Consider the following 21,098-nt stretch of genomic DNA (forward strand, 5'->3'; position numbering starts at 1 on the left):
AAGTTGGCTACTCAGGCCTATTATGAAGCACAACATTAACATCCTTCTTGGTTTCTTCTTGTAATTTTCCACAACTCTGTTAATGAACTTCTCGAATGCAGTGCGTTCATCTTTGGTGGCTTCTCATGTCTCTGATGCTTCCAGTCCTTCATGATATGCTCATGATCAGGCAGAAGGCAACTAATGCGAGAAGTATGGGGAATAAGTAGGAAGAACTCGAAATGATAGTAAATAAACTCTGACATAATTGGCATCACAGAGTCTTGGTGGGATAATACACGTGACTGGAATATTGGTATAGAAGGGTACAGCTTGCTCAGGAAGGACAGGCAGGGAAGAAGGAGGGGGTATTGCCTTATATATTAAAAATGTCTACACTTGGACTGAGGTTGAGATGGAAATAGGAGACAGACTTGTTGAAAGTCTCTGGGTAAAGATAATAGAGGTAAAAAACAAGAGTTATGTCATGGTAGAGGTCTACTACAGGCCACCTAACCAGGAAGAAGAGGTGGATGAGGCTTTTTTTAAATAACTAACCAAATCATTCAAAGCACAAGATTGGTGGTGATGGAGAACTTCAACTACTCTGACATCTGTTGAGAAAATAACACAGCAAGGCACAAATTATCCAACAAGTTCTTGGAATGTATTGGAGACAATTTTTTATTTCAGAAGGTGGAGAAAGCTACTAGGGGAGAGGCTGTTCTAGATTTGATTTTGACAAATAGGGAGGAAGTGGTTGAAAATTTGAAAGTGGAAGGCAGCTTGGGTGAAAGTGATCATGAAATGGTAGAGTTCGTGATTCTAAGGAATGGTAGGAGGGAGAACAGAACAATAAAGACAATGGATTTCAAGAAGGCAGACTTTAGCTAACTCAGGGAGTTGGTAGGTAAGATGCCATGGAAAGCAAATCTAAGGGGAAAAACAATTGAAGACAGTTGGCAGTTTTTCAAAGAGACATTATTAAGGGTACAAGAGCAAACTATCCCACTGCATAGGAAAGATAGGAAATATGGGAAGAGACCACCCTGGCTTGACCGGAATATCTTCAATGATCTAAAAATCAAAAAAGCGTCCTACAAAAAATGGAAACTCGGTCAAATTACAAAGGATGAATATAAAAATTAACACAAATATGTAGGGATAAAATTTGAAAGACCAATGTGCAAAACAAGATCAAATTTAGCTAGAGACATAAAGAAAACATTCTACAAATACATTAGAAGCAAGAAGAAGACCGAGGACAGGGTAGACCCATTACTCAATGACGGGGGGGGGGGGGGGAACAATAACAGAAAATGTGGAAATGGCAGAGCTGCTTAATGACTTCTTTGTGTCAGTTTTCTCCAAGAAGGTTGCTGGTGATTGCATGTCTAAGGCCTTGTCTTCACTGGCACTTTACAGCGCTGCAACTTCCTCGCTCAGGGGTGTGAAAAAACACCCCCCCGAGCGCTGCAAGTTTTAGTGCTGTAAAGCGCCAGTGTAGACTCCCCTCATGGGGGTGGGGTTTTTATAGCTGCGATTACACAGCCATGTTGCAGCACTGCTACAGCAGCGCTTTAACGTTGCTAGTGAAGACGTGCCCTAACATAGTGAATGCCAGTGAAAATGAGGTAGGATCAGAGGCTAAAATAGGGAAAGAATAAGTTAAAAATTACTTAGACAAGTTAGATGTCTTCAAGTCACAGGGCCTGATGAAATGCATCCTAGAATACTCAAGAGCTAACTAAGGAGATATCTGAGCCATTAGCAATTATCTTTGAAAAGTCATGGAAGACGGGAGAGATTCCAGAATACTGGAAAAGTCAAATATAGTGCCAATCTATAAAAATGGAAATAAGGACAACCCGGGGAATTATGGACCAGTCAGCTTAACTTCTGTACCCGGAAAGATAATGGAGCAAAAAATTAAGCAATCAGTTTGCAAACATCTAGAAGATAAGAAGGTGATAGGTAACAGTCAGCATGGATTTGTCAAGAATAAATCTTGTCAAACCAACCTGATAGCTTTCTTCGATAAGGTAACAAGCCTTGTGGATGGGGGGAAGTGGTAGACGTCGTATATCTTGACTTTAGCAAAGCTTTTGATAGTGTCTCGCATGACCTCATAAACAAACTAGGGAAATGCAACTTAGATGGGAGCTACTGTTAGGTGGGTGCAAAACTGGTTGGAAAACCATTCCCAGAGAGTAGTTATCAGTGGTTCACAGTCATGCTGGAAGGGCATAACAAGTGGGGTCCCGCAGGAATCCATTCTGTGTCTTGTTCTGTTCAGTATCTTCATCAATGACTTAGATCAGGGATTCTCAAACTGCGGGCCCTCAGGGGGTCGCAAGGTTATTACATGGGGGGTTGCGAGCTGTCAGCTTCCACCCCAAACCTCGCCTTGCCTCCAGCATTTATAATGGTGTTAAATATAGAAAAATGTGTTTTTAATTTATAAGGGGGTCACACTCAGAGGCTTGCTATGTGAAAGGGGTCACTAGTACAAAAGTTTGAGAACCACTGATTTAGATAATGGCAGAGAGAGTACACTTATAAAGTTTGCGGATGATACCAAACTGGGAGGGAAAGACACGAGAAGTAATTCTTCCACTCTTCTCCACGCTGAGTAGGCCTCAACTGGAGTATTGTGTCCAATTCTGGACGTCATATTTCAGGAAAAATGTGGATAAATTGGAGAAAGTCAAGAGAAGAGCAACAAAAATGATTAAAGATCTAGAAAACATGACCTATGAAGGAAGATTGAAAAAAGTTGGATTTGTTTAGTCTGGAAAAGAGAAGACTGAGAGGGGACATAACAGTTTTCAAGTATATAAAAGGTTGTTACAAGGAAGAGGGAAATGAATTGTTCTTCTTAATCTCTGAGGATAGGACAAGAAGCAATGGGCTTAAATTGCAGCAAGGGAGGTTTAGGTTGGATATTAGGAAAAACTTCCTAACTGTTAGGGTGGCTAAGCACTGGAATAAATTGTCTACGGAGGTTGTGGAATCTCCATCATTAGAGATTTTTAGGAGCAGGTTAGACAAACACCTGTCAGGGATGATCTAGGGATGCCGTGAGTGCAGAGTACTGGACTAGATGACCTCCCAAGGTTCCCTCCAGTCCTATGATTCTATGATTGCACAAAATTCTATTCAATGAGGAAAAGAACGCTTAACTGTAACTGTTTGGACTGGAAGTAGTAAGAGATGAATTCCTACTTCTTTCATCCCTGGAAACATGAAAGATTGGGTAGAAACACTAGTCATGATAAAGAAGAATTTGAAGTCAAATCTTCATTCATTCATCGTATGATATTCCACTGTGTGTTCAAATTCTCTATTGTGTCCTGATCACATAGCAGCCCTATTGCTGGTAGTGCCTCACTCCACTCAGCTGTCAGTGTTTTATAAGACAGGCAGCTGTAAAAGCCACATAGAGATTGAGTACAATCTAGAAGTCGCTGTTGTAGATATGCAAGTCAACTTCTGGACTGAAGTCTTTGCTTCTTCCAGTATGTTTTCAATGGATATCTCTCTCATTGATCCAAGTGTAGCTTCTGTTGCTGGACAAAGTTCTACTACTATTGTAGCAGATACCTGGATGGCATTGTAACAGTAGACTTATGAGCAGGGCTTTGGAGCAGTGCTCCGGCTCCGCTCCAGCTCCAGGCAAAAACCTGTAGCTCCACTGCTCCGGAGCAGCTCCGGGCTCCGCTCCAAAGCCCTGCTTATATGAGAGAATGGCAATAGTCTTCTCTTAACTTAGTAGCAAAAGTAGTCCCCCAGCCTCACTACTCTAGATCTGTCCCATCTCAGTAGATACTTTCCAAAGTCAGTAATAACAGTTGCAGTAATTTTAATGCAACAGCCCAGGATCACTCATGAGAAAGCCAATGGGTTTCCCAGGTTGGACTAATTTGAACTTCAGTCCTAGTGTATCTTCTATTTTTTTTTCAAGACGTTCAGTCTTTTTGGACTCTTGTTGAAAAAAGAGTATAATGAAGACATTAAATTTATGGCTTTTTAAATGTCTTTTGCAGATTCTGTAGCTCGTACTAGTGCTAGCTGGAGTGCTAACTGGCCTCTTCAGTGTGCATAGGAGAGATTAGGGTTGCACTTTTCTCTGAGCAAAGCTTGTACTCCACTATGTCTTCCAAAGAGGTTTGCAGCTTCATCAAATGCACAAGCAGCCATCTGTTAGGGGTTCAGTTTACAAGCATTTAACTCTTCTGAGATGTGGGTTGTCACAGATGCAGCCGATGTGTCTTCTACAACCTGCATCTGTTGGCCTATACTGATATCAAGGTAACATACACAGTGACTTAATATTTGATGCCCATTTGAATTGGTGCATTCATCAGCCATGTATACACATATTTTTAATGTGGTGAGAGAGTTCTTCACTATTTCAGCTGCTTAGTCTTCCACTGTTGCACCATATGCTTCTAACCAATCAGTTGAATTTCTTGCAGAAAAATGGTGAGCATTTGCCGGTTTTGTTAGGAACCAGTTTCCGACTTCAGGATTAACAAGTGACAATGTGCTTAACATTGGCCTCCATTTTGTAGTGTGTGATATCTCTTGCTTAAATAGAAAGTATGATGCGACAGCCATATTTGTTCACATAAACTGTGTTGGGTCTCCAACATTCTTAACAGCCTCATTAAGTACTTCTAAAATTGGCTTTGACAGTGACTGGCTTATAAGGCTTTTTCTGCATGTCAGTGTAGTCCAGAGGCTTGGTATTTTGCAGCCTTTTCACATAGTTTGCCAGCATTGGCTTTGCTGATCAGTTTGGCAAACCAAGCTCCTCCACTTTTACTATATAAATCCATGGTACCCCCACATTTTGAATATTGCGTGCAGTATGGTCCCCTTATCTCAAAAAAAGATGTATTGGAATTGGAAAATGTGAAGAGAAGGGCAACTAAAATGATTAGGAGCATGGAACAGATTCCATATGAGGAGAAATTAAAAAGACTGGGACTTTTCATCTTGGAAAAGAGACAGCTAAGAGGGAATATGATACAGGTTTATAAAATCTTGACTGGTGTGGAGAAAGTGAATAAGGAAATGTTATTTACTCTTTCACATAACACAAGACGTAGGGGTCATCCAATGAAATTAACAGGCAGCAATTTTAAAACAAAGAAAAGGAAGTACTACTTCATACAACACAGTCAACCTGTGGAACTTTTTGCCAGGGATGTTGTGAAGGCCAAAATTATAACGGGGTTCAAAAAATAACTAGTTAAGTTAATGGAGGATAGGTCCAGGATGGTCAGGGATGCAACACCATACTCCAAGTGCCCCTAGCCTCTGTTTGCCAGAAGCTGAGTGTGAACAGCAGGGGATGGATCACTCGATGGTTGCCTGTTCTGTTCATTCCCTTTGAAATACCTGGCATTGGTCACTGTCGGAAGACAGGATACTGGGCTAGAGGGACCACTGCTCTGATCCAGTATGGCTGTTACCTAAAAATTAATTATAATATAATAATAAAAATGTTTAATATAGAAACTCCCCAAGATAACGATGTGAGATAATGATCTTGGCAAATAATGCATTTTAAAAATCTTGGCCTATTAGCAAATGTATATTTATATAAGTTTCCCAGTCGCAAAGCTGGCATTCTGGAGCAAAATCACGATAACATAGTCCAATAAACAAATGTTCCTTTAACGTGCCTCTCCCTTTTCCCTCCACCGCATTCCACTCATAGTTATTGTCCTTGGTCAGTGGAGACCCAGAGTTCAGAGATTCTTTTGTGTGAGTTCGCCTCCCACCTTGGATAGTGGTGGGGGAGAGGGCACTTTGCTCGTTCCTCCAGCTGCTCGCCACTTGCTCAGTCGCCAGTGGTGCTGCGCCATCACCTGCTGCCACCAGCCACTCTGACCTCTGCGAGTCGGTCCCTTGAGGTTCCACACAGCTCTCAGTGGGAGAACCTCACTGCTAGTGCAGGTTGGATTGTCTCTTCCACCAAAACACTGTCCCCAGCAGGTCTAAGCACTTACACCTGATTATCAGTGATTTCAGCTCTAGTGCTCACTTTAAAACAAACAAACCAAAAAACTCTCTATCGAGTCTAATCAGCTCTATCTTTAAACAGGGGAGAAGGGTAGGTCAAATGGTGCCTATGACTCTTAGGCAGAGCCCACACCACCAAGCAAATTACCTGTCCCCACCCCTTCTCTCTCCCCACTGGGATCTGGCATCCAAACCCACTGCTTAGCAAGTGCAGTTCAGTTGAGGGTGGGTGACCCCCTCATTCAGGACAGGCTAAGTACAGTCCTTCTGCCCTTTACTCATACAAGAAGGATAACATTCCATTACCCCCACATTCAATACTAAAGTGATTTGTAACTCAACACCAGGCAAAATCGATCATTTGGCCAAGACAGCTCTGTCTGCTGGATACCTAGGCAGAGTAGCTGTGTTCATGTAAATATAGTCTGGTCCTGAAGCCTTCCCCCAACCCCGTCCTCCAGCTCATCACTAGCTGTAAGGGGAGAGCTCATTCAGACCTTGCTTACAAATCATAATTTGAAATTATTAGGTTGGCCAACATCGCCAAAACAAATGCACCAACCGTCTCATAAAAAAACAACAGCTATGTGAGGAAGCTAGTCTCTGTTCATGCTTTTCAAACCTATTATGCTTTTTCAGGTACCAATGTTTTATCATCTATTGTTTATGCTTTTAAAGTGTGTACTGTTGACCGCCTTGGGAGGGGGGGGAAGGTTGATGGGGAAATTCAGGTAAATCACTGATGGGAAAGAAACACTCACAGGTTCCCTGCCGTGATGCTATGCTGTATAATCCTGCTGCAGAATCACCAGACAACCTTATGGGTTCTAGAGACTCAGATTTACTTGTAATGTGCTTTTAAGGAGTGTATGTAACTTCTGAGGCTTTTATGCAAGAGAAGTCTGCATGCAATCCATCTAAATGTAGCAGTTAATTCAAGTGGGAGAAGAGAGAAGATCTGCCAGAAGCTGAAAGAGAATGGCCTAAAAACAGTTTTAAAAATAAACAAACAAACAAACTTGGAACAAATCCAAGGACAGCAGGGAACCAATTCAGGCTGCATTCAACCACCACACTGTAGCATGGTATGATTAAGTTTAAAGAGCAATAGTTTACACAGATATTTTTTAAAACATTCTCTGAATATTTAACTTGTATCTTTGCAGTGAGAAGGAACCAAAATAAATACAAGTCCAATTATTTTCACAGATTCTTCTTGTATTCTTGTTACTCGCTAATTTGAGGCCAATAAAGGGGTTTCCAATTTTTTGCAACAGCTGTTCAAGCTCTTCCATCTCTTTGTACCGGATGATGGCTCTCACAAGAGAGTTATACAGGCTGTTCCACAGTTTTAAGAATATGAGTTCATCAAAAGGGTGCAACTTTACAACATGCTGTGGTGAAAAATAAGCGATGCTAAATTCTTCTATTATACAAAAATCTAATTAGCAACTTTGGGACTGGAAAAAATATGAAACATTGAGTATTCAATCAGAACTGTATTTCAAGGGTCAGAAAAAAACAAAGCAATGTGGTAATAGTGCAATGACATACTGGAGTTTGTGTGGCTACATGACATGGTAGCAAGTGTGGGCCAGTGGCTTGGGCACAGGACTGAAAATCACAGGGCATAGGTTCTGTTCTGAGCTCTGCCCCTGACTCACTGTCATAACTCTGTTCTTCATCTTTATAAAGATAACAATAGTTATCCACCTTTGTAAAGAGCTTTGACATGTATACTTGAGATCATAGCTTTGAAGCTCTGCTAACAACACTGCACCAAACAGGAGGGCACTAAATCTTCACAAAGCACAAAAGGATTAGCTTAGTTGTTGGTTTTGCTTCAGACATGATGTAGCTTTTTCAGTTCCATATTCTGGCATTCTGTTTATACCTGTGTCTTCAGTTAGAATAGTGATTTTTTTTTCAGTTAGTATTTTTAAATGAGTTTTGCCTAGGTGTTACCTACAGAAGAAGGAATTAGAAGGACTTTAATATTAAGGTTTGGTCTTGTTTCTCAGATTCTCACAAGCTGGTGTTCTATTACTCCCTTCCATGCTAGCCCTACTAAATTGTTTCCTACAGGCCTATGTTGTTAGTTTTCATATTGAAAGTAAAGTTAGTGGCATGCTATCCATTGCCAGTGCCCTTTGACACTTCTGTGATTCGGCAGTCAGAGAATTTTCTGCAGAATTCATCCCTTGCTGCAAAATCGTGCTCCAGTCTCAGCTTTTATTTTTTTTAAATGAATGGTTCTAGTTCTTATGATTGTGAAGATGATCTTTGAAATCATGAACAGATTTGAAACCAATGCAGTGCAGAGAGCCTGCAACAATAGCTCTGAAAACTGTGAACTGCCCTATTCATCTCAGTCAGGGCCCATGGACTCGGCAGTTCCACAGCATCTGGCTTTTGCAGGCAAGCTTCTGATATTTTGTATTCAGTTTCCCTTCTTGGTCAAGACTGGTCTGCAGCTGCCTCTTGCTTTCCAGTTTTCCTCACTAGGGGGAGTTAATTGGATTACAGTGAAAACTGCACTGTTCCTTTGAGCTCAGGCTGGAGGGGGTTAGAGCCAGAGCTAACATACAATTTACAGCCAGGGAGTGGTGGTGTGGGCGGGGGGAGAGAGGAGGAAGAGAAGGGGAATGGAATCTAAGAATTTATGCTGGCAAATAGACTGTTTGGAAAAATTCCAATGAAACATTGTTCATCAGAATTTGTGGATTCATTAAAAGCTAAACGTTTCACTGAGATGGTTCAGTTTCAGCAAAGTTCCAGTTGAACCCAGGCAGCGATCCGCTAGAACCCTGCCAGCTTGCCTGCCCAGCTCCTCAGCAGACCACATTAGAGGACTCTTTAGTAGAGAATTTAGAAAATGTTGGTTTTCATTCCTAATTGGAACAAAACTAAATTGTGAAATATCAAAATCCTCAATGAAACTGAATTATCATTCTCTGCACAGCTCAACTGGCAAGTTAGGCTGACTGGGGAATAGTGCAGTAGCTGAAGCCCTTGGATCCAGGGAAATGAGATGTAAAATCATCTACAAGCTCTGCACTCCTGTCCTCCAAATTTCTTTGACACATGCAAACAGAGGGATGGCCTGAATTTGGCTGCTTGGACAGCATCACAGGAGCAAAGTCCCAGGGAGTGGAGTTGGGCTGCCTGGAGAGCATAGTGAAAACCCATCCACAAAAGAAGTCACTGTCAAAAATAATCTCTTGTGAACGTTATGCCAATACAAATTTTCAGTTAAAATAGCCATAGTTCTGGTTTTTTGTGTGGGAGTAAATGGGAATAAATGGTGTTTCATGACAATGGAATAAATTAATGTTGTTGTGGAATTTAGGAGTTGTTGCCACGTGTTGTGAACCTGGTCTAATTATGACACTAAATACACAGGACTTAGAATATAGAATGCATTCACAGTGATGTTTGTTTGATTTACCATAAGAGCTGTGATTATGTTCTGTACCAGAGACATTGATAGAAAAGTAAATTTAGGCCATGTCTACACTACAAAATTAAGTCAACCTAGCTTCCATCGGCATACAGCTGCCGCAGTAATTACATCGCTTGTGCTTTTCCACACTTTGCTCCTTGAGTCGGCAATGTATATCCTCACCAAGAGCGCTTTTATTGATTGTACTGTCGGTGTGGGGCATTGTGGGACGGTTCCTGAAAGCCAGTAACAATCGATGTAAGCAATGCAGTGTCTATGCTGATACTGCTTTGACCTAATTACTTCAACCTTAACTCTATGCCGCTTGTGGAGGTGGAGTTAAGTTGGCGTAGAGGGGCAGTTACATCATCGAGAGCGAAATTTAAGTGTAGACTCTTCGATAATTATGTCAAAGTAAACTGCCTTGCGTCAATCTAACTCTGTAGTGTAGGTCAGATCTTAGAGGTATAGTCAGGTGGACATTCACTACATAACTTTTGATTTATATAAATGTTGCTATCATTATTAAACATTTATACTACAGTAGAGCCCAACTTCAACAATTGGGTCCAAAACTACTGGAAAGAATTTAAAGTGAGAATTAGTATTAAATTTAATGAACGTTCAATGAAATAAAAACTGCAAATTGGAAGTTCACTCTTTTTTAAAAAAGAGTATGTTGCCAATTGCTTTTAAAAATAGAGTGGCAGTAGGATGAAGGAGTGGCCAAACCACATGTGAGCAGGGGAAAATGTAGACACGGAGAACATTTGCAGCCATTTATTTATGTTCACTTTAGTGCTATGTACTAAAGCAATCAGTGTGCTGGTACATGGAAAAAGTTGATAGATGTCAAAAATAGTAAATGGAATAGTTCTGTTTTATCTTTCAAATCATTGTTAAGTTTAAAAAAAATTGAATTTCACTGTATGTGGTTAGTATTATATTTGGGTGATTTGTATTGTAAATGTGTATTCTATGTCCTATACTACTTTCTTAAAATGAAAATAAACAATAGCTGTTCCTCATATATTTTTTAACGAAGTTAAAGGGTGGAAAGTTTTTTCTTTTGTAACACAGAGCAAGAAAGGCCCTCTTGTGGTCATGATTTTTAAAAGTCGTGGGAATTTTCCCTTCTGTGCCTCACCTCAACCAAGCAATATTGTAATAAGAAAATTGACTTTAGGGAGAGTTTATCGATAGAAAAAAACATACATTTCTCTAGTCTTTTTCTGTTCTTGTCATTCTTATGATGCTAGTTTGAGCCAGTAAGTTTTGCACTATTTGCAATTTAGTCACTTGCTACTTTAGCCTATGTAGCTGGGGAGCTTTCCATTAACTGCACATATTAATAATGGGGGGAATTTATTTATTGAATAATAGATATTTGGATTTCTTAAGTAGCTAAAGCACCATACAGTGGAACAAAGAATAGAGTATGTTGTAGTTACTTTATATCACAGTTTGCTCCTTAAACCACAAATTTGTGTTTTCTCTTTGACCACTTTGCAATAATTTCTTTTTTTCTCTCTCTCTTTCAACAGCCCAGTGACTTCTCAGTATCTCTAAAGGCATCAGGGAAGAACAAACATTTCAAGGTGCAGCTCGTGGACAATGTCTATTGTATTGGCCAGCGTCGATTTCATTCAATGGATGAATTGGTGGAACACTACAAAAAAGCTCCCATCTTCACGAGTGAACACGGGGAAAAGTTATATCTTGTGAAAGCACTTCAGTGACATTGAAGATAGACACTGCCGCCTAGGCCTCTTATAACTTTCAAGCCTTAGGTCCTAATTCACTTTTATAGAACAGAGCAATCTACTCCCCGAAGCAGGCTTAAAGAATGGGCTCTTTCCAAAGTGTTTGCTCTGTTGGTTGTTATTGTCCTTTTTTGGTTTGGTTTTGTTTTGTTTGCCTATTTTATCTTTTTGGTTCTGTTAATCTCAGATGACCTCCCCTCAGGTTGAAAATTTCACTTAAATGGGCGTTGTAAGCACTCACTTTCATGCCTGAGTTCTAAACTCCCCTCTTCTGTGTACGTTTACATAGTTAGTTCCAATAAATGAGGGGTGTTTTCAATTCAAAACAGTGTTAATCTGTTCAAATTGCTCATGCTGACAGAACTGTTCATTTGAGAGACATCGGGCACAGTTTGAATGCACTGAAGCTGCAGCTAATTAAGTGAGATATAGTAGACATAACAGTTGTGGCAGTGAGTTCTGTAGCTATTTTGCTTACCAAGTAGTATATTACAAAAATTCCTAGTTCCTAGAAGCACTCTTTACACTGTACTCTGCTATTACATTGCCTCTTTAACTCTTTGTAAAGAGTACACTAATTAAAGCATTTTGTAATAGTACTTCTTAATCTACTATGGTAAGATTGTAGTAAAAGAAAACTATCTAGTGTATTTTGGTCTGTAATTGCAACAGAGAGGAATTTTCTTTTTTACATTGATTGCTAGAGAAAGAATCATTGAATTGTAAAGGCTGAATGTTTTGGTAATCTACAACCAAATGTGCCATCCACATAATGCTTTTTCCTCTTGCCCTTCTGCTTGTTTGAATTAAACAATTATGTATTTAATTCTCGAAGTAATATGTATCTGTAGCTGATTGTTGACACTAATACAGAAGATTAATAAAAACTGATCTTGGGGTGGGGTGGGCGGGCTACCAACACTATTCTATATATAGATATATATATATTTGCTTTATAGAGAAAATCTTCAGGGTTTACAGATTGGTGGGATTGGTAGTAGGAGACACACAGAATGTTTATGAAGAAAATGCATTTTCTCTTTTCTTTACATTTAAACTCCTTTATGGTTTAAATATACAGTCTTGAGATGGCACATTCCTGAGATTGAAGAAGGGATCTTGAGATCTCAAATTCTTGCATACCCAGTTTTTTGGATATTGTAATAAAAAAGATATTATGTCAAGATGGAGTACTGGATTTATCCTTGAGTAGTAGTCATGGTGTTGGTTTAGTAAGGCGAAATAGTGGAAATATGGAATTTGTGTATTTTGAATTTGGTCTAAGAAGAAAAAAAATTGAGCAACATACTGTAGGTAATGAAAAATACTCTGTAATGTTTTCAGTATTGATTACTATGATGAGGAAGACCGTAAATTGCTTTAATGAAAATGCAAAAGGAAGCCATTTCCTAAGGCCTTCACCTTTTGTTTTATTTGTCGTTTTATCTGTCATTGCAATATGATTCCTTATTTACCCTGGGAATTCATCCACTGGCTGAGACTCTGTAATGTGAACAGGATTTACACCGGTGCAGCATGATTTGCTTTGATTTAAATCATCTTTGCTATGCACTTGCACAGGTGGCTGAAAACCCAGTGTGAGAGAGGCTTGAAAGACGGTTAAAAAAAAACAAGATAAATTAATGGAGGATAGGTCCATCAATGGCTATTAGCCAGGATGGGCAGGTCTGGTGTTCCTAGCAGCTTTGCCAGAAGCTAGGAATGAGCAACAGGGGATGAATCACTTGATGATTCCCTGTTCTGTTCTTTCCCTCTGAAGCACCTGGCATTGGCCACTGTCAGAAGACAGGATACTGGGCAGGATGGACCTTTGGTCTGACCTAGTATGGCCGTTCTTATGTTGAGGGGCAGACCCTGTTTTGGAAGTTTTACAAACCTATTGTTTTCTTATCACGCCTGTGTGTGCACGCTCGGGCTCTCTCTCTCCCCCCCCTCTCCCCTTTTAGATTGCTTCATTTTTTCAATAGAGTCTACTAGTAAAAATCAGACATCTGCTTGACTTTCTACAGGACAGCTCTGTAGTGGCATCACTGATTAAGAGTGACCCAGATCTGTATAGTCACATTGCTGTCATAAAGAGTCCTAATTTGTGGACTGACATCTCCAGGCAGTGGCCAAATATTAGGAACATAGGAATTTCCATACCAAATTAAGGTTTTTTTCTTCACCCTTCTCTGGATTCCTTCTATCTGGAGATCTAAATGAATACTATACTTTAAATGAGAGGATACCACAAGTTTATATAACGCCATCACAATCTTGGTGTTGTTTTCTATCCCAGTCTTTATACATCCTAACATTGTTTGTTTTTGACTGCTGCTGTGTATTGAGCAGAGGTGTTCATTGAGCTTCCTACAGTGAGAGGACAGGTCTTTTTCCTGAGTGGTTACAGTTAATTTATACCCCAGCAATGTTATATGAGTAGTTCATATTATTCTTTCTAATGAGTTTTACCTTGCCTTTGTCAGTGCTGAATTTAATCATGCTGGTTTGTTGGGTCCCACTGCAGTTCCTCAGTCTCTTGTAGTCTGGACTGATATAAATAATGTTGTGTCTTCTGCAAGTTTTTCCACCTCACTGATTCCACTTTTTTACAGTTGTTTAATGATTATACTAAACAATACTGGTCCTAATAAAGATTGCTGGGAATTCTACTGTTAGAATATCTACTTTAGGAATAATTGGAAACTATTTCTGATTCTCAGCCAGTTTCTACTCCCTGACATAACCTTTATCTGTCACTCCATGACTGCTTAGTTTCCATAACAGCCTCTTGTCAGAGGTTATTGGGGTTTTGTTTTGTTTTGTTTTTTAAGATTAAAGAAATTAATCCACTTGTTCTTCAGCTCCTTTTTTCATTAACAGGGCTTAAAGAATTTTAGTAGATTAGAAAGACATGATTTTTCTTTACATAATCATTCTGGCTTTTCCAAATAATATCAGATTTTTCTAAGTACATTTATTCTATTTTAATTATTTCAACCAATTTTATTGGTGCTGCCATTTAATGTTTTTCTTGCCTTTCACTTCCTTTTTTTTAAATTTAGTCATATGCACACCACCTCTGAATCCATTAAAGTACACTGCTGTATCTAAATGCAGTAATAGTTCAAGGATTCTAATTTCCTTACTAGGGTCTCTTGGACTAGCTTCTTCTTTTCTTTTATTATTTGTTTGTTTTGTCATAGCACCTAGGGAGCCCTGGTCATTGACCAGGACCCCATTGTGCTAGTGCTCTACAAACACAATAAAAAATAGTCAAATCCTGCTCTTTCTCAATTTGAGTGTCAATGGTCTAGTATGATCTAGTATGGCATATTTGTAGTCTTATGGTTTAGAATTTATATTCCGTTGAATGGTCTTTTCCGCTCAGAAATTTTCTCTCACAAGTTTCTGTGGATTTTTTTTTAAATCTAGTGCTACACCTCCACCCCTTTGCCTTATGCTGTTCATCTTGTATAATTTATTACTTGGTATAGCAATATATGCTATTGATTTTTTGCAGTCTACAATGTTTCAGTAATGCCTGTTCTTCGAGTAGTGTCCCTGTGGGTGCTCTACTTCAGTTTCGCTTGTACCTTGAGCCTTGATTGGAGATTTTTTGTTAGCAGCCTCCATTCAGCTCAGGCATGCACTCTACACAATCTTGTGCTTCACTCCAAGGGTATATAGGGCTGTGAGGGAAAACCACCCTCAGTTCCTTCTCTGCTACCTTAGCCTGAGATGGAGCTGTGGCGTGTCCGCTTCATGTGTGCCTCAGCATGTTTTTCTTTAGTTAGTTCAGTTTAGTGTTGTCAGTCTAAAATTAATTACATAGCAGTAAGAGGTTTGAGATTTTTTTCCTATCCTTTTTTTCTGGGGAGCTTATTTGGCCTGGCTGGGCATGCCTGGCTCACCAGGTTTCAAACAGTGCATTTCTTGCCGCGAGGCTATCCCAATCACTAACAGCCACTCTAAGTGTATCCACTGCTTGGGAGAGTCCCATATCTCCCAGAAGTGTAATTTTTTGGCTGGCTCTCAAATCTAGAGCATGGAAGAATCGGGAGACCAAATTGAAGCTTCTGGTGATGGAGCACTCCCTACACCGTCTCTGGACAGATCTGGGGCCCCTTCAACCTCAGCTAAGATCTCCCTTAACAGGGGGATGGCCACGGAGGACCCAGGGAAAGTTCAGAAGAAGAACTCTGTCTCCCACCACAGGAACTGGTTTCCAAGAGGTCTCGATCTCCTCCTAAGTCTATGGTGTGGGAGGCCTCAACCTGACTCAGTATCATGGAGGTGAAAGACTCTTCCTTTGGTATCGTCGGAGCAGGGAGATCCCAGAGCACTTCAGAAAAACACAGCTGTAGCAGACCCTCAGTACTGATTGTGAAAGACCAGGCGGTCCAAACAGTTCTTTAAAATGGCACCGTCTACATCAAATTACCAATGGTGCCTTCCCACTCATCTCCATCAGTACCAAAAAGGCTTTAAAAAGGGCTAACTTTTTGTATAATTATAGAAAAACAATTTTTGGGGCGGAAAAATGGTTTCTGCTCCTAAAAAAGTCAGTTTGCCCCAAAATAGATATTCTAGTAATTGGGTTTTTGGAATTTAGACTAGCAACTTGTTTGGATAGCTATTGGTTATGATTTTTGTTCACTACTGGTCTAGGTTGTTTTGGACCAATAACCTAAAGTTGAAAGGATTTCTATGCCATTTTCAATCCCTGGTCCATCTAGTTTTTACCCCTTTGTCAATGTGTACAAGTCAATGTTTGTAAATTTTAGTTTATATTAAATTTAGGGCTTGTCTACACCGTGGAGGAATGCACACTACAGGGGTATGATTTCTGTAGAAATAACAGAGCATTGTTTTAAGTAATAAAAATATAGGATGGACTCAGGAATGATTTTTAATTATTTTACCTTTTTCTCCTATGTAGGTTACTTTGTTACTTAGGTTGAATTTTTGCATAATAAGCCAATTCAGTGTGTATTTTATAAATTTACTACAAGGGTTAAGCAAGCAGTTATAACACAAATGTAAATTTAAGTGAAATATGTTACTTGCTAAGTTAGCTTATAGTTTTGCTCACTTAATTTACAAAGGTACAAGTTGAGGTTACAATTGAGATTTAATCAATAATAAGTCAATGGTTCAATTTATCTGGCTTGCCAATTACTGCAGTTAGCAATTAAATCAAACTACAATGAGCAATTTGAGGAAAACAGTCCTCTTCAAATTTTATAGGAAGGTTAAGTGGAGAAGTTCTTCCCTTTGGCTTGAGCAGTTTAGCTCAGTGTCTGCCTGAGACAAGGACAGTTGCCTGCCTTGATTTTAGGGAAGTACTCTTAAAATAATTTCTTTATAGCTTCCTTTTGGCTACTTTTCTCCCAGTAAGCATCACTGTTCACAAGGATTACAGAAAGCTTGTCTTATTTAATGTATTTATCTCCCCACAATGCCTGCATCTTTCTGTGGCACAGACACCGTGATTTCTGAATTACCAGATTTATAGGAGTTTTAGAATGACACTGGTTTAATCTGGAGATCTTTCTGTTTCAATAACAGATTTATGGGTTTAGTATCTAGTTTGAGGAACAGTAAAACAAAAAGAAACCCATGCACTAGTGGGTGTTAGAGCAATTTGAGATCCTCGAATTCCTCTACAGAAGGATTTTTCACACTTTCTTCAAAGTCTCACATGATTGGTTTTAACTTGGAACAGGTTAATATTTACTGGTATCTTCATCAATTATTAAGTAATTTAAGCTTTCACATGTGATGGGCTTGATCTTTTCTCTCTCTTAGTTGCACTTTAGGCTGATCTCAGCCGGTGTTCTCTCTTCCTTTGGGTGGCCCGTCCAAGGAAGAGGAAAGCAGGACACCACTTTGGGTGTTGTGTTGATGGGAGAGAGGCCCTCCTTCTGTCTGCATAGTTGGCATCTTTTGTAGGGGTCATTGATTCCTCTACTCCATCCCAGCGGACACTCTTGTCCAATTAGGAGTTCCAGCATGTTGGTTATATCTCCTTGTGGACCAGTGACCTGTCACCTTAATCTTGGAGTTGCATTGAAGATTCCATTCTAGCATGTATGTGTCAAACCTATTTGTTGCTAACTGCAAACTGATATCTCTCGAAAACAGGACACAAGAAGATGCCATATGATAAGGAGTTGGTAGGCAAACTTCTACTTAGGTTCTAGATATAATATCTTGATTGATTAAATAATTAATGGCTAGTCAGCATCCACTCATTTCAGCATATTCTTGTGACAGGAGATTAATTATGACACTTGCAAAGTAGTCTTAAGAATTGGAGATAGTGTTTAGGGCAAATCAGTGTCCTTATCCTAATAATCTTTTGCCTACATACCAAAAAGTTGCTTCAAGCATTCTTTAGAAATGCTGACGTGAACATTTGGCCTACCAAAGTTACCCAGGCCTAAATCCAAATATGGCCTATGTTCCTTAATTTTTAAAGTGCACTAATATGTTGCATATTAATTGGTCTGCATAGATCCTACTAAATTGTTAATAATAATTAAACTACTCATTTCACAGTGCTTACTATTGTTGGTAAAACGATTTAAGATGACTGAAAGGTGTATTGATTTGCAGAAGTAACTCAAGCTCTTAAACTATAGCAGGAACTGTAGATTCTTATATACCTTTAAAAATTATTTGGTGTCTCTGAAGAAGTGAAAAATTCCATATAAATAGATTTTTTTTCCTCTTCATGCACAGTCCTGATTACTATTACAGCTGACCTGTTCCATTACAAAAGGCTAAAGGCTCTGTTGGAGGGAGAGGAGAGTCAGAATTGTTTATCCTAGCTTCATTGCTTGTTACTGTTCTGTAGAGGAGTGTTTTAGGTAACAACACAATTGTGCACTGAGAACTTCAGAATTGTATGTATATTCCTGTGTAGCAAATCTCAGTCCAATATTTACTTAATAGGTGAGCTACATTGTACAGTAATGATGTCTGATACTTGCAGAATCCTGTGAAATGAGCATATTACAAAAGCAGTAGTTTAATTCCCTCACTGCTGATTAGTAGAACCAGGCAGTGTGTACATTCAGATCTAGAATTACATCTGATTTAAAATCCAACAAAGAGTGCAGTTTGTGGACAGAAAGGGACTGGACATGAAATATAGGTTTTTTTTTTCTTTTTAAGTAATAGTTTCAGGTATCACACTTGCCCCGGAGACCTCTTGACAATTTTTGTGATTTTAAAATTGTTTTCCTTTATATTAAAATGGGTTTTCTCTCCCGTTGCTGTGTGAAATATCCACACAAAGAGAAGAGAAAGCTGATTTTACCACAGAAAATTAATGATTCACAACAAATTGGAAAAATAGATTTTTGTTCCTGTAATTTCTTTCAGTTATGATAATATCAATGTTAGTTATAGGAGTAGGAGGTTAAAAAAAATAGACAAAAGTATGATTTTTACATTGACAGGCAGATTATCCCCCAGCTGTGGATGTCTATATCAATGGATGCTTCTATTATCTGAGGAAAAAAACTACAGGTAAGAAATATTTTTTTTCTCTTTGCTGGAACAAGTCTTGTATGTGGACTTTGACATCTGATATTGTGGTGATATTTCCATATCAATGTGGTTTGGAAATTAATATGTCAGATTCTAAACCTATTGTTACCTGTGGACTCTTCTCTTAGTGGAGAATTAGATCTGCCTCTCAAGTGATTTATTCTGCTGTCTACAAGGTAGATCTTGTTCCCTTGTCCCTATTCTGACAATGACCACCAACTCCATTCACTGGATCTGAGGGTTCTAGGTCTGAAGAAGTGATGTCAGGGTTCACGTCAAGATACAGGAATGGTGATAGTTCTCAGAAGGGGAGAAGATAGGCTATTTAGGTCTCACTCCAGGAAACATTTGCAACCCACTTTTGTTTCTGAACAGCCAGAATTTTCCCTCCTTCACAGCATATCAGATCAGCATTCTCTTATAAATTAGCCAGTCCTCATGTAACACCCACTGGAATAAGTCTCCTCGCTGTAATTGAAGGTGTAGTGGAGAATAATGGACGACACTAAAAGATTTTATTTTAAATTTTGATTTCCAGCGTTGAGTTCAGCACAATAGTAATTAGTGCTGTGAAGAACTCCTTGAGTGGAATAGTGAGAACTATTCACATCCTTGCAGTATTTGGACCTTAGCTGAGATGAAAACAGGAGACAGCAGCACTGATAGTTTGGGACTGGGGATACAAAGGTTAAGACAGTGTGAGCAGGTGGTCCCTTGGGAGAGTAGTGTAAATGTCCTGCGGGTTTCATAGAAGAGTTTTGCTTATTTTCATTTAAATATATACGCAAGTAGTTTATAAACCTTGCATAAGTGAGAGAGGAGGGCTTACAAATAGGTTCTATGCATAGGAGCTGCATGAGAGAAAGCAGACTTTCAGGCCATGTTAAAAAAAGTCACACTATTGTAGCAATATCAATGTTGTTATATTGCTGTAAGTCCTTAATACAGCTGCTTCACTCCAGCACAAAGTGGGGTTTGCTTTGATGTTAACAGATGAAGCTACACGGGTGTAAGCCCCAGTTTGAGCTGCAACAGCACATCTAGTTCCACTAGTATGAATTTCCTTAATGTGGACAGGAATTTGCTCCCTACCTTGAGCAAAGACAACAAGGTAGGGAGCAAATGTGAACTGAAGAAAGTGATAAAATTCCTATTTTAGGGAAAGTTATCATATGTTCTATACTACCTGTCCTCGGGAGCCAAATAGTCTTACCACGTTATAGGTGAAACCATGTTATATCGAACTTGCTTTGATCCGCCGGAGTGCGCTGCCCCGCCCCCCTGGAGCACTGCTTTACCTCGTTATATCCGAATTCGTGTTATATCAGGTCGCATTATATCGTGGTAGAAATGTATCTAATCAGAAAAAGTTACCCTCTTTAAATTTACCTCTTTAAATGAGGGTTTCTTTGTTTTATTTTTTCCCACCCTTAACATTTCTTTTAATGTAGTTTGTCTGTTATTTATCTAAGATTAGATTTTTAACAGTAAATGTCGGTAAACATCAATTTCACTATATGCACACAAACCAACAAAGGCTAATTCCATCGATGATAATCAAAATATACAGCTATGCAAAGTAAGAAAAATGCTACTTGCGAAGTGATTAGAGTTTGATATTTACTTTATATATTTTGATATGTGATGTTGACAATTTGTGTTTTAATAGTTATAAACCCTTAACTTTTTGGATCTCAGTGTCCATTTTCATTAAGTAGTCTGACTGCCCCCATTGTCTGATCCTCCTATATTTTCCCACAACTGTGCAAATTAAAATCAATAAAAACAATTTAAAAGCTTAAAACTCTTAATTTTGTGCAACTGTGAACATTTAAATTGATAAATTGAAAAAAAAAGTTTAAAAATAAGCATTTATATTATGAGTCAAAATTATAAAAAAACTAAAATAAAATTTCCAAGCCTATTTATATCCAAGATGATGCTGACAGCACTTAGCTCCATAAGAGGCAGGAGCAGTTCATAGACATTGCTGAATCAACCTCCAGCAGAAATGTTATGTGCTGTAGGAAGATCGTTAATCAGTTATTTTCAACCCTTTTTCCCCATTAGATCAGCATCTGGTGCCAGTATTGCCATTGTTGGGCTACTCTGTGAATTTCAGTTGGTAAGATACTGAGTCACTTCTCCCAGTAATAACTAACATAGGCCAGACTTGCTAATTTTTTCCAGCATGTGTCCTTGAAAATCTTGTACTGTGGAATTCATAACGGTTTCAGGGAAATTTGTGCTTTTACTTAAATTCCTAATGCAATATAGCACAGATACTATAAATCTATAATTTAATCCTTTGATGGAAA

General features: G+C 39.0%; 1 protein-coding gene across 10 annotated transcripts in view; it reads left to right on the forward strand.

Annotated features, from left to right (window-relative positions):
* NCK2 (NCK adaptor protein 2) overlaps positions 1 to 12,401 on the forward strand; it is a 157,861-nt gene extending 145,460 nt beyond the window's left edge. For all 10 annotated transcript variants that reach the window (XM_065580946.1, XM_065580945.1, XM_042854431.2 and 7 more), the window contains one exon: positions 10,999 to 12,401. In XM_065580946.1, the coding sequence (XP_065437018.1) occupies positions 10,999 to 11,193 (195 nt within the window). In that variant the 3' untranslated portion in view covers positions 11,194 to 12,401. The remainder of the gene's footprint in view (positions 1 to 10,998) is intronic.
* The last annotated feature ends 8,697 nt before the right edge of the window (positions 12,402 to 21,098 follow it).

This window comes from Chrysemys picta, chromosome 1, assembly GCF_011386835.1.
Source record: "Chrysemys picta bellii isolate R12L10 chromosome 1, ASM1138683v2, whole genome shotgun sequence".
Classification (NCBI taxonomy): Eukaryota; Metazoa; Chordata; order Testudines; family Emydidae; genus Chrysemys; species Chrysemys picta.